At 40.0% G+C, this 13,031-nt stretch overlaps 1 protein-coding gene across 1 annotated transcript in view; it reads left to right on the plus strand.

The window, feature by feature from the left end:
* Positions 1-747: 747 nt before the first annotated feature.
* The window catches only part of col7a1l (collagen type VII alpha 1-like), a 63,663-nt gene continuing 51,379 nt past the window's right edge, over positions 748-13,031 (plus strand). Inside the window, 18 exon segments of the mRNA XM_013271185.3 lie at positions 748-820; positions 2,175-2,355; positions 3,795-3,954; positions 5,243-5,336; positions 6,539-6,712; positions 6,984-7,147; positions 7,864-7,911; positions 7,913-7,994; positions 8,081-8,197; positions 8,394-8,549; positions 8,843-8,959; positions 9,056-9,202; positions 9,297-9,416; positions 9,644-9,802; positions 11,111-11,224; positions 11,386-11,535; positions 12,042-12,179; positions 12,532-12,678. Of these exon segments, the coding sequence (XP_013126639.3) occupies positions 748-820; positions 2,175-2,355; positions 3,795-3,954; positions 5,243-5,336; positions 6,539-6,712; positions 6,984-7,147; positions 7,864-7,911; positions 7,913-7,994; positions 8,081-8,197; positions 8,394-8,549; positions 8,843-8,959; positions 9,056-9,202; positions 9,297-9,416; positions 9,644-9,802; positions 11,111-11,224; positions 11,386-11,535; positions 12,042-12,179; positions 12,532-12,678 (2,341 nt within the window).

Genomic DNA, 13,031 nt, shown 5'->3' on the forward strand with positions numbered 1-13,031 from the left:
TTGTAGCACAATACATGTTATTGTTAATTGCATTTTTATTGATGTGTGCTCTCTGATGGGTTACATCTTATGATCTCATGTCTTAATCTTGTCAGAGGTGATTGGAGTAATGCATCAATATTTCTGAGGCTTTTTCTTTCTTGGCAGAATTTTCTGCAGCATATGCTCAAGCCACTGGGCTACATGTAATGTGGAAATCAGTGGTGGTCTGACACCAAGGTGTATGCAACCTTTGAGATATCAACATAGATAACCTTCAAGAAAACCATTCCTAATCCCTCAGCATGTTTTGTGTCCTTATCCTGGGCATGTCGATCTCACCTGCCAGCCTAGACAGACGAACTTCTGGATAATTGATCTTGTTTTCCATCCCAGTCTGTGTCTGTCTGACAGACACCAGCCTCCAGCTGCTTCTTCGCTCAGTCTTCACAACATTTTATGTGCGTTTACAAAAACCCTTCAAGTATGAAATGCATCCAGTAAATGGAAAAGCCACATGTTTATTATAGGGTAGGTAGTTGCTTTTATGAGGCACAACTCGGACTGGAAAGTATGAGCATTGTTTTATCTCTTGAAAGTGCATCAATGATTATAAGTCATCGCTAATAGATCTGCTATTGCTGAATATATGATACTACAGCTTCCAAAGATAATAGCGCTTGAGAGGCCTCCAAAATGCTATTCCCGGTTATATTTTGTTTCCTTGGTGTATGGCCAGAAATGTATAGGTGTGTGAGGAGGAACATAATGTTAGGCCGCTATGGGCTGAAGACATATGTCACCCCCAGTGAATCCTGGGATTGCAGCCAAAGGAAGAAGGGTGAGATAATAGAGGAGAGAAAGCTTGATAATGAAATAGAAGACAGCAGAGAATCGCTTATCACTTACAGAACAATCAGTTGCGCCTATCTCTTGTTCACTAGCCTAATCAATGCTGTTGTCACTTTGGTTTATTGCATATGCAATACCAGAATATTGACTTACAAGGTGTTTGCAGACACAGCAGATTGTGCATGTGAATATGTGTCGGTGCACTTGCGTATTCAGTGCACCAGTTCACTCAAAAAAGCATCTAAATCCCATCAAACCCAGCAGATTCTTATGTTAAATGCGTTTGTTTGCTTGGGCAAGGGTACTGACCCTGATTTTGGGTGTGTTTACCTTATTATTCTAAGCGTTTCTCATCGCTGTACTAAAGTTTTATTGCTGGAGTGCTCAGAATATTGATAGTCTCTTTGGCTCACTTGTGTCTCATTAAAAATTCATAAGGATTTGTGTGAGGCTCTGGCTGCATGACAGAAGCAAATGAAAGGAATCCCCTCAGCAAGGTGGAACAAGACTGCTATCTGGTGGTCAGTGTAGGAATTAAAGATGTCTAAAGTAGCAGGAGGCTAAATTAGTGTTTTTGAGGTTTCAGAGGGAAACACATAAGATGAATCTAATGTAGGAAAAAACCATTAGAAATTACAATTTGATAAAATATCTTATTCAAGTCTTGAAACCAGCAAAAAAAAAAAAAAAAACTAATTAAAAAATGCAGCAAACACTACAAAATCATTAGCTGAAAATGATAGATTGCATTTTTAAGTAAAGGATAAAATATTCAAATATGGCTTGGGCAATTTATGATACTAAAAGTTATTAAAATAGCACTGATAGCGATAGATAATAGATTAAAACATTTAGTTAATGAGCTAAAATGAGGGCAATATTAGTTAAGTAAATAGCAAAAAAATGTGAGTTCTCTTTAAAACCTCACTTGGTTTTCTCAGTCGGTTTTCAGAGAACCGATGTTACCTTGGTAACCAAATGATATCTGTCAGTAAACCATACTGTAAATTGACATTTAAGTGGTTGATGACAGTTTCTACCAATCTGTAGGCAGCATCGCTTTCAATAAACTGCTGGTTTTTTATGTAGAATTAGAATTGGAGAACTCTAGCAATTCACCATCACAATCCACAAGCCATAAAGATACAAAAATGGATATAATGGGAAACTGCCTCAAAAGTTTCACCTTTTTCGAAGTTACTGATGAGGTAATGGAATAATAGCTACGTATTAGTATGTAATAACCCCAATAAGAAAGATGCCTTTTCTTTTTGTGTCATTCCATGCTTCATGTATATGTTACCATTTTACACATATTAATTATTCTTTTCTTCTTTCCTCAGCATGCAGGACAGTGGTTCAGGCCGACATAGTGTTTCTGGTGGATGAGTCCTGGAGTGTGGGTCATAGAGACTTTTCCAGAGTCAAAGACTTCATCACAGCCATCATCTCCTCCTTTCAGGACAGTGTGGTCGGAGCTGATGGGGTCCGTTTTGGAGTCACTGTCTTTGGGGATGTTCCAAGGTAGAAGTCAGTCATAAGCTTGGCACATCGCACAAACCTTTGTGGCAGCTTGGCATAAATCAAATTCAGCTGTCTTTTCTACATGATCACTTTCTATGACCACTGACAGGATACGTAAATAACAGTGATCATCTCTACATTATGGCTCCAGTATCTAGTTGGATATACTAGGGAGCACATGAACCTTTTGTCCTCGAAAGTTGATGTGTTTGATTTGTTAGAAGAAGGAGAAATGGGCAAGGGTAAGGATTTGAGCAAGTTTGTCAAGAAAAAGATGTTGATGGCTAGACAAATGGGTTGTCTACATCTCTTGTGGGCTATTTCTAGTCTGTAGTGGTTGGTATCTATCAAAGGTGGTCTGGGGAAGGAACACTGGTGAACCAGTAACAGGATCACTGATGCACTAGGGGAGCGAAGGCTAGCCTGTGTTGTCTGATCCAACAGATGAGCTGCTATAGCTGAAGGAGTTATTGCTGGTTCTGATGGAAAGGTGAGAGAATACACAATCCTTCGTGGAGGCTGCATGTCAATGCTTGAAACCTCTCCACTGGTGAAAGCACCATCGATGGGCTCATGAGAATTAGAAACTGAGCCATAGGTGTCCTGGTCTAACAAATCACGTTTTCTTTTACATGACATGGTTTGTTGCAGATTGTGAACAGCCTTTTATGGAAACGATTTTCCCTAGTGACTGTGGCCTCCTTCAGCAGAAAAAAATGGTTCAGGAATGGTTTGGGGAGCACAACAATGAGTTTGAGGTATTGACTTGGCCTCCAAATTCCCCAGATCTCAATTCTATTGAGCATCTGTGGGAAACAAGTCCGATCCATGGAGACCTCACTTCACAACTTAAAGGACTTCATGGATCTGTTGTAAAGACTTTGGAGCCAGATACCACAGCAAACCATCAGGGCTCAAGTGGAGTCCAAGCAACAGCAGAAAGGGGGACTAACACCAACACCAATGCCTGATCAGTTTATGCCAAAATTTTCAATTCATAGTTAGTAATCTAAAAACAAACAATGGAATATAAAAACGTATTTTTCTAATTAAGTGTGTATATAAGTGTGGCTGCCCACTGCTTCACTGAGTGAATGGGTTAAATGCAGAGAGGAATTTCCCCATGGGGATCAGTAAAGTATACATTATTATTATTATTATTATTATTATTATTATTAATTTCTAACAATACCAGCCGTACTCCTTAAACGCTGAAAAAAAAAAATCAATTTGAATATATCGAAGGTAAGAACAAAGTTTTATTTTGCATTTGTTTTAATTTCTTGGGCTTTTGTTGTTAAAAAATGTCAGTTGGAAGTTGGATTTTTAAACAGTCAACTAAATTAGTCTTGGTCCTTTGCATTTATGTCAAAGTTCTGTGGTCTAATGTGGCAAAATGTTTCTATCTGATCCAGTTTTGTGCTTCTATGTCCATGCAGGATGCGGATTGCTTTGACAGACTACAGTTCCCTTGAGGAGGTACTCAGAGCCATCAAAGACCTTCCCTATGAGGGTGGATCCAGGAGGACTGGCATGGCACTCCAGTTTCTGGTCGACTCTGTTTTCAGCCCCGTCATCAGGCGGGATTCTGCCCCAAAGGTACACTGCTTTACTCAGTGAGGTGGATTGTTACACACTGAAACAGAGAAATTTAAATCTTGGTAATTTCTGACAACATGCTGTTTCACAAGCTTTGGGGAAATTATTGATTTGAGATTACTACCCATGCTGCAAAGACATGCATGTACTGTCTGTTTCTGCCCTGTGTGAAAGGAAATGACTAGTCAGGAATCTATATTTCCACTCCACAGGACATGTGGAAAAAACAAATAAACAGGTTTACCATTCTCACACTGCTGTGAATCTGATTAAACCATCGTGTTATATGCTGAGAATACAAATTGATAATATTTGAAAGGTGCTATGGGGAACAGGATTTGTTTTGCTTTCTCTGGTGCTTTGGAGGAAAAATAAAAGATAAAGGAAATACATTTTCCACCACAGATTTTCATCGATTATCAGATGGAGATAAGGCGTGACTGCTAAACATCCAACAGATGGTCATCCACAGTGACTCAACTTGGTTTATGCCAATGACCTTAAAAAAACAAGTGTTAAATTGGGCTTGGTGCATTTCTTGGATCCTAACAAAAATGCCACGTTCACCAACTTGTCTCACAAGTTCCTTGTCAAATATCCAGATACACTTTCTTTCCCACAACTCTCCTTTTCTATCAGACACATTTCCCTGACAGTCTAATACTGTAGTGTAGTCTCAGTATAACACAGCTGGTTAGCATTCTAATCATTTCTCTATCTCTGTGTGCATGTGTGAATCATCTTGCTACAGCACACTGGATATGGGAAGGTGGAGAATTGAGGATTAGGCTGATATATTGAATTGTACAGCATGCAAAGCAGCAACTACATTCTCCTGTGGATGCTTTCCACCTCCCTTCCTCACTGACTGAGGGGTGAACTTTGAGTGAACTGAGAAAATTTTCCTTAATGGGGAAATTATTAGACTCAGCTGCAAGCCAGCATCCTTGAATTCCACTTTGAGTTTGGGTCTGATTTATTTAATTATGTTTTCAATTATGTGCTAAACCGCATCAAAAGGCTTTGGAGGCTTTCATGAGAATGGTACTGTTTGCATGGATGCTCTTTTAACACAAACAAATGTTGTTTGGAGGCTTGATTTAAGCCTCCAGTGACGCCAACAATAGTTGTAAAAACAAAGGTTGAAAGAGAGCAGCTGAAAATGACCCGTATGTGTTTAAATATAATACATTTTACTAGCTTTATATTATGCATTCATTTATCAAGAATTAGCAGATCTTCACATTATTTTCTTTTCTTTACATATGCCATTTTCTGTCTTGTGCAGATTGTTGTTTTGATCACAAATGGACAGTCGGACGACCAGGTCAATGTTTCAGGCAGAGCAGTAGCAGACAATGGAATTACTGTCTTTGCAGTAGGTGAGTGTGGAAGTTGCTATTGTGAATTCTTTCAACATCCCCACTGCAGCAGCCCTTCAGATTTTATCCAAGCTCTGCCCGCTTATCTGCAGTGTTTGCAGTTAGAAATTCATGTCCTGTACATTTGAATTCATTGGATTCAGTGTGGGTATTTGTGTGTAGGAGTCTTGTTTCTGAGTACCTGGGCGCACTCATGCTTCTGTATGTATACATAGGTGTGTGTGTGTAAGGATAACTGATCGATCCAGCTTCTGTGCTTTGTATGTAAAGGCACACTTTCTGATAGTGTTGCATCATCTTTCTCCTTCCTTATGAATGCACACTACCGCTTACCACCAAGTTTACTTGCACATACAGTACTTTGCCCTTTTTACCCTACTCACAGGCATAAGCACACAAGCCCACAACTTACTCCTCACAGCCTGCAGCGGTGCAATAATTACTGCTCATTAGCCAATGGTGTGCTAATCGCAGTCATTTTTCATGAGGCAATTCTGTGCCTTCCCAACCCACCCACCCCCGGCTGCACCACTGACACCGAAACCTGCTCCTCTCGTTCATCACCACCGCGTGGCAGCTCGACATGAATCTTGACCGCTAATGCAAAGCCAATATTACCTGTAGAGCTAGAGCAGCCTGGAAAGCATAAATTTAATTATGTCAGCGCCCCCCTGCTCTGTGCAGCCTTAGACCTCGTAAGAAATCAACATGCACATTCGTGTTGTTTATGTGCAAATTTCATACTGTAGACAACTTATTCAGAGTTGCAAAATGCAAAAATCTCCCAGTGGTTTTCTTTTGTGCATTAGGAAAGCTTAAATATTTCACGCCTTGGCATTTAGGGCCCACTTGCACAAACTGAGATTCGTTCCAGAAATTGAATGATTGTGGTTATTTATATGTAAAATATATGTGTATATGAGCACATATTGGAGCTTTTCATATTGAATCAGTCAAAATGCAACACCTCCCCCTGGTGGAGATCAGAAAAAATACAAACAAAACCATTTAATATCCAAACAGTGTGCATTAATCGAGTAAACTTCCACATAATCAAAAATTTGTAAATAAATACCTTTGAAAAATCTTGTCATATGTGCACATTTTTTTGTCTATCTTCTTGAATTGGTTATGAAACATTTTTATGCGCCTTGGCATAAAACACTTTATTTCATTATCTTCTTGTTTATACTGAAAACCAGGCCTCACGGGGGCTGATGAGGCAGAGCTTAGGAGGGTTGTGTCGGAGCCATATGCTGAGCATCTATTGCCGGTCACTGATTTCTCTACCATGGACACCATCCTCCCCAAACTGTCCCGCAGAGTGTGCCTCACTGCCTCTGAACCCCCACGCCCTGTGAAAATTTCCCAGCCTAGTAAGTTCTTCGTAATATGCTGAAAAAGCTGCCTTCTCACTGACAGCTGTTTGCATTTTCATATTGACGAATTGTATTACACTCTCGCACTTGAAAGGTATAATAAAAATGAATAATAACGTTCTTTTATTTCACTGTACTCTGCAGCTTCTTTGCTAACATAATCTATCTTGTAGACATATTTTACGTCAACTTGCATATTTTCTGCTCCATGTTCCGCTCCTCATCCCGTCTGTCTCATCACTCTTTCTACACTTACTTTTAATCGTAGGTGAGGAACGTGTGGTGGGTCCCAGAGACCTTCAGGTTAGCGAACTGGCCCACAGTTCTCTTAGACTGACGTGGAGCCAGGCCACGGGTGATGTCACCGGATATCGCCTCCTGGTCATTCCACTCAGCTCAAAGGGACAACTCCTTTCTGTGCAGCAGAGGCAGGTGAGGAATTGTCCATACATAAGGTCACTGTTGTATTATTGTTGAGCTAGAGCATGCAATATGTCATTATACCGACTTTCATGGACAGTAAAGCATTGAATTCAGTCTTTTTACTGCTGATTAATCACCTCACTCTCCATGGAATTCCTCTTCAAATGGATTACATGAACTTTTCATACTAAAAGTTAAAACAGCTGACAACAGCAACTCACCCCTGTGATCAGTCTAAGTAGTGGACTTATTTCAGTGAGATTTATCTCTCCTGCAGTCATTGTGTAACACTCCAAACTCACAAATGCAATCAACATGAGCAGTCATCTCAATGATATCAGTGCTTCTTTGTTTCTGCCTAGATTCTGCATTATGTTATAAAGCGCAACATAAAACCTAATTTAATTATTGTGGACAAAAGTCTAAACAAACCGTAAAGATGTCAGTGGTTTTTAGAGTTAGATATATAAATGAAATTGAAGCGATAAAGGCAAAACAGCAGGATATTTATGTAAGCGTACTTCCCAAAAATGTCTCTCTGTTCCATTGCAGAGCCTCCAGGTATTTTTATCTTCTGCTCTGACCTGATCATTCTTCCTCTTAATCAATCATCTTCTTCTAAACATCATTCTGTCTTCCACTTTATGTCTCAGGGAAACACAACATACACACTCAAACATACACACACTCAGATCCTTTTGCTCTGCTCTCTGTGTATGTAACAGATGGATCTGAAGGCAGATGTGAGCACAGCCATGGTGACAGAGCTGAGTCCCAAAAACCGACTATTCCCTCACCGTCTATGCCATGTACCCAGGCCTCATAGGAGACTCTGCGACAATCAAAGTAAAGACAAGTGAGTGTCTGCTCATGCACCTAGTGTCTCTATTTTTTAATTTTATGCTGTCATCTTTCCCTGAGCAACAGGTGTCTGTCTTTCAGCGCCTTTGCCCGAAGTTTCAAACTTCCGTGTTATTGAGGAGGGCCTGTTCTCCCTGCGCCTGGGCTGGACACCCCCTCAGGGGAAGCTAAATGGATTCAAGATCTTCATCCCGAGATGTATGCTGACATAAGTGCATTTATTGTTATTTATTTTACTGCACACCAGTGGAAAAACATGTAGTCAATTAATTTAAGCATGCTAGATGTTAACTTTGTTTCCAGAGGGGTTTGTTGAAAGAAAGCTGTAATGGGTTCTAACAAAGAGGGTTTTTAAAAAAGTATTATTTCTTGTGCATTTATGATTGTTCTCCAGCCAACAGACCAGGATTCATTTATGAGCAGCTGCTTCCCAGAGACATCTCCTCTCATGTGATTGACAGTCTGGAGGAGGATAAGAAGTACACTGTCAGTATTTATGCTGTGTACCCCGAAGGACCAAGTAAACCGGTTTCAGTAGTGGGGAAGACATGTAAGTTTATTAGCTTGGCTCAAAACCCCATCATTATGTTCATTTACATAAACAGGAAAGCCAGAGAGCACGCTGCAGCACCCTGGAAGCAGTTTATTAACTGCTTTAGATGTCTCTTCAAACAATACCTAAGAGCAAATATTAAAGTGCAGTACCACAATATTTCCACAGCAGGGTGGTGTTGTTTTAGTAAAAAATATTAGCAAGCAGACTCTATTCTCTACTCTGTCATGTCATTGTGTATAATTTACCAAAATTTACCTTTGCATGTGTGTGTGGGATGTGTTCAATAGTGAAGTTGGTGCCAGTTCATCAGTTTCTGGTCCAAAATGCCACCACAGACACCGTTCAAGCAAGGTGGGCATCAGTTAGAGGTGCTACAGGATACCGTTTGACATGGGCATCTACAGGTATCGTGGTTAAGTACCTTTCTAGCGAAACAGCTAAAATGCTAAACATTTAATTTAATACATCTCTTTGCTTAAATGTCACTCTATATCTTGTAGAAGGCCACATAGAAAACATAAACCTCGGGGACAATTTTAACTTCTACATGATACAGGGCCTTCACACAGGCTCTGAGTACACCATCACCATCAACCCCATCTTTGGAGACATTGAGGGGCCTATCACCACTGCGAAAGTCAAGACACGTAATTAAAAATTTGCCATAAAAATTGCACCTAAGCAGTAGATAAGATGCATAACAGTCCTCTTTGTATTTCTCTATATCTCTCTTTCTCTCAGTGGAAAGTAGTTCAGTACAGACTCTGAAAGTATCTGCTGTGAGCACAAGTGCTGCAGTCGTCTCATGGAACAGTGTCCCGGGGGCTACAGGATACAGATTGGCATGGAGACCCACCCCAGGTGATTTATTCAGTCATTATTGTCTGTCGCTGTTTACCCTTGTTTTATGAGATATTCTCAACTCAGTTATTTTTTCAATGGACACTTTAACCATAGCAACATGCCAGTAGCTTGCGATGAAATACAGGGAAAGGAGGATATTTGCCTCTGATACAAAGCCAGGGTTGGTGAAACTTTGAAGTCACTGAGGAATAACAGACTAACTGTAATGTTAATATTATTTCTAGAGTTTGTTGGTCGGGATCGTCCCAGGCAATTGGCTCTGAACAGCAGCACTACACAGTACCAGCTGAAAAATGTAGCCCATGATACGGAGTATGTCCTGACTCTTTATGTGCTGTTTGGCTCTGCGGTTGGACCTGGCATCACTGTCACCTTCAGAACTTGTAAGTAACCTTGTTCACCAGACATCATATTCAAATGTAGGAATAAGCCATTTTTTTCATCTTTTTCAGTAGACTTTTTTTCCAGAAAACTTTTGGGTGTAGCTTTAGTGTTTATTAGAAGAAAGTAAAGATGTAATAAATATAATTTTTTAAAAATTGTGTTCCACACTTACTGGAGCAGCTTCCCAGGATACATACTGGCTGTTTTCAATGAAATCTGACCTCTAGTTGTCTTGTTCCTCTGTACAGTGTCATCTCAGTCATTCACTACGTATAATGGCGAGAGAAAGAGATCTGGTTTTGTTTGACTGGCATGTGGCCATTGTAACAGGAGTATATCTATGTTCTTATGGTGCTATGTTCCCTCAGTTCAATATTGCTTTACCATTCTATTGCAGACACACACATACAAAAACACTGGGTAACACTCTATATAACTTTTTGATGTGTACCCACAATAACCCATAAGTCATAAGTCACATTAGGTGCTTAGTTAGCTGGAAAATATGCATTTTTCCAGCTTCCCATTATGTGCTTTTTAGAGCTCAGGAACATAGGGCCCTTGGGGCATAGGAATGACTCCATTTCAACCACAGTTCCTACTTCTGTCACTTCTCTTAAAGTCTAAAAGGGTTTTTTTCATGACTGAAATTAGAAAGTGAAATAGTTTTTCAAACTTCTCTGTATTACTGAAAATACTCAGATATCCCAGCTTGCACAGTCTATAAGCAGTAGAGCTGTGGAGCTGTTCCCATTATTGGTTCTCTGTTTTGTCTGTTGTGGGTGCATGCACACAGGTGACGTAACACTCAGAATAATGATGTCACATCATTCCACTGATATCCAGGAGCACTTATGTCAAGCTTTCACTATCAAGCCAACAATGCCTGGGACTAAAAATATTAAAAACTAAACATTAAAAATTATAAACATGAATGCAAGCAAACCTTGAAACCTTGATAATACATTTTGATATGTAAATGGTTGACGAGGAGAGAATTGAATTCAGTGTGCAATGCACAACGAATTTTGGGGGTAACACTACATGCTAAACAGACTTTTTTGTTTGTATTAACCATGACCACACACATCGTCACCGACCTCTGTTACATGTGTAACCACACTGACACTGGAGTGAGCAGTGCATTTAGTGATCAGCAGACTTTCAGCAACTTCCAAAATGGGCTTTAAGAGAAAAAGTCACGATGAGGAAATCAAAAATGCCAAAGATTTGTGATTCATCTTTTTTTACATGAAACAGGGTATTTATAAGATCAGCCCTTGATGTTTTTTCTTTCATTTTTACAGCTCCTTTGGGTTATGTCTCTAACTTCAAGGTGACATCCTACACAAGCACCATTATAGATGTGGCGTGGAGTCCCATCGTTGGAGCCACCGAGTACAAACTCTCATGGAAAACAGGTAATATATTTATGTTCCTTCCCATTCCTGCTTGTTTTCACCATTTTAAAGCATGCCAGCATGCCAGCCCCATTAAAGACCCTCTATTTACCATACATTATCTTTATAACAGATAGATAGATAGATAATTTGTGTTGGTTTTTTTTGTCTGATGCTTGCAGATAATAGCAAACCCCAAGTCCAGTACCTGGATCGTAGCATCCTCTTCCATCGTCTCAAAGACCTGAATCCACAGTCTACCTACACAGTCACCATCTGTGCAGTGTATGGCAACTCAGAGGGACCAGAAATCTCCTTATCTCAGCTCACAGGTACAAAACATATGTGAAGTCTCAGTGACTTTGAATTTATCATGAGCCATCTTTAGATCTAAAATGGCTCTGTGCAGCTGTGCCCCCATCGTAATTAAATGGGAAGGGTACGGCAAAGTTCCTCAATCTGTGTCACATAAACCCTCGTAAGTGTCGGTGTTTGACTGACATGTCATGTACTTTGGTCTTCCCGTTTTAACCACAGTTCCTGCTGCTGTCACTTGTAGTATGTGTCACTGAGTCCAAGTCAGCAGGGCTGCTATCATTCTATCACTGTCACTGTCAGAGTGTTACTCCAAGCTCCAAGTGCTAAGTTTATTACACTGTAAAATGATAGGGAGGGGTAAGTAAAGTCACATCAGCAAATTGTTCAGAGATTTTAATCACATATTTTATGATTTCTGGGTCCTTAATGCATTGTGATGTGAAAAAAATAATAATTGTCACAGCTTTATGGTATAAAACTTGGATTGAAATCTCTTGTGGTGATGTTGTGTTATGCTTAGCTGCAGTGTCAGAGTCAGATCCAATCCAGGCAGTGAGGGAGGTGAAGGTTGAGGACATTGGAGTAAATTCCTTCACACTATCTTGGAAAAAAGCACCAGGGGCTTCTGGATACAAAATCTCTTGGATCCCATTTCTTGGTAAGAAAGCACATAAATAAAACCTCCCAAATGTGTATTCTAACGCCTCAGGCTATGAACAAGTTGACATAATATACAGTAGAATTAAAACTGCATTTTTTATTGTAATATCTAGAGTTTACATCTCTGGATCAGGGAAGCTGAGAAAAAAGATTTCACTCAGGTCGATGAAAATATTAAGCATGTCTTGGATATTTGCATTATTTTCCAATTACAGCATCTAGCAGCATAATGAGTTATCACTCCTCAGTTTAGACTCTTGTGGCTCATTGTATAAAAGTTTCATCCGTAAACGACTGCAAACACGGTTGTTTGACACTCTCATGCTGGATTTAATTATTCCCTGCACTAGGGGGGGATGAGAAGTCCCATGTGGTATCGGCTGATTCTGCTTCCTACACCATCCGCAACCTGCGAGAGAGCTCGGCTTACAAGATCCAGGTGTCCTCCATGGTGGGCAGCAGGGAAGGAAGCGCTGTCCTGGTCACAGCACGTACCTGTGAGTCCTGCCTGGCCCCGGTCGTAGGGAACAGTCTGAGTTTCAGGGAAATGTACAGTAATATATGTTTCACCAGTTTCCTTAAACAGATTATGTGTAAATGCCACTACGGTGGCTTAGAATTTAGTAGATTTAAAAGTAATTGGACAACATCAACTTAAATATAAGGTTTGTTTTTCAATACTTCTAACAATTCTTTGCAGTCAATGCCTGAAGCCTACGTTTCATAGATATCACCAAATGCTTTGCTTCCTCTTGCCTCTACTACAGACACCTTCAGTTGCTCATTATTTATGGGCCTTCCCACATACAGTTTTGTATTTCATAACTGAAAGATTGCTGTCTTGGGTTAG

Source organism: Oreochromis niloticus, linkage group LG17 (assembly GCF_001858045.2).
Source record: "Oreochromis niloticus isolate F11D_XX linkage group LG17, O_niloticus_UMD_NMBU, whole genome shotgun sequence".
Classification (NCBI taxonomy): Eukaryota; Metazoa; Chordata; class Actinopteri; order Cichliformes; family Cichlidae; genus Oreochromis; species Oreochromis niloticus.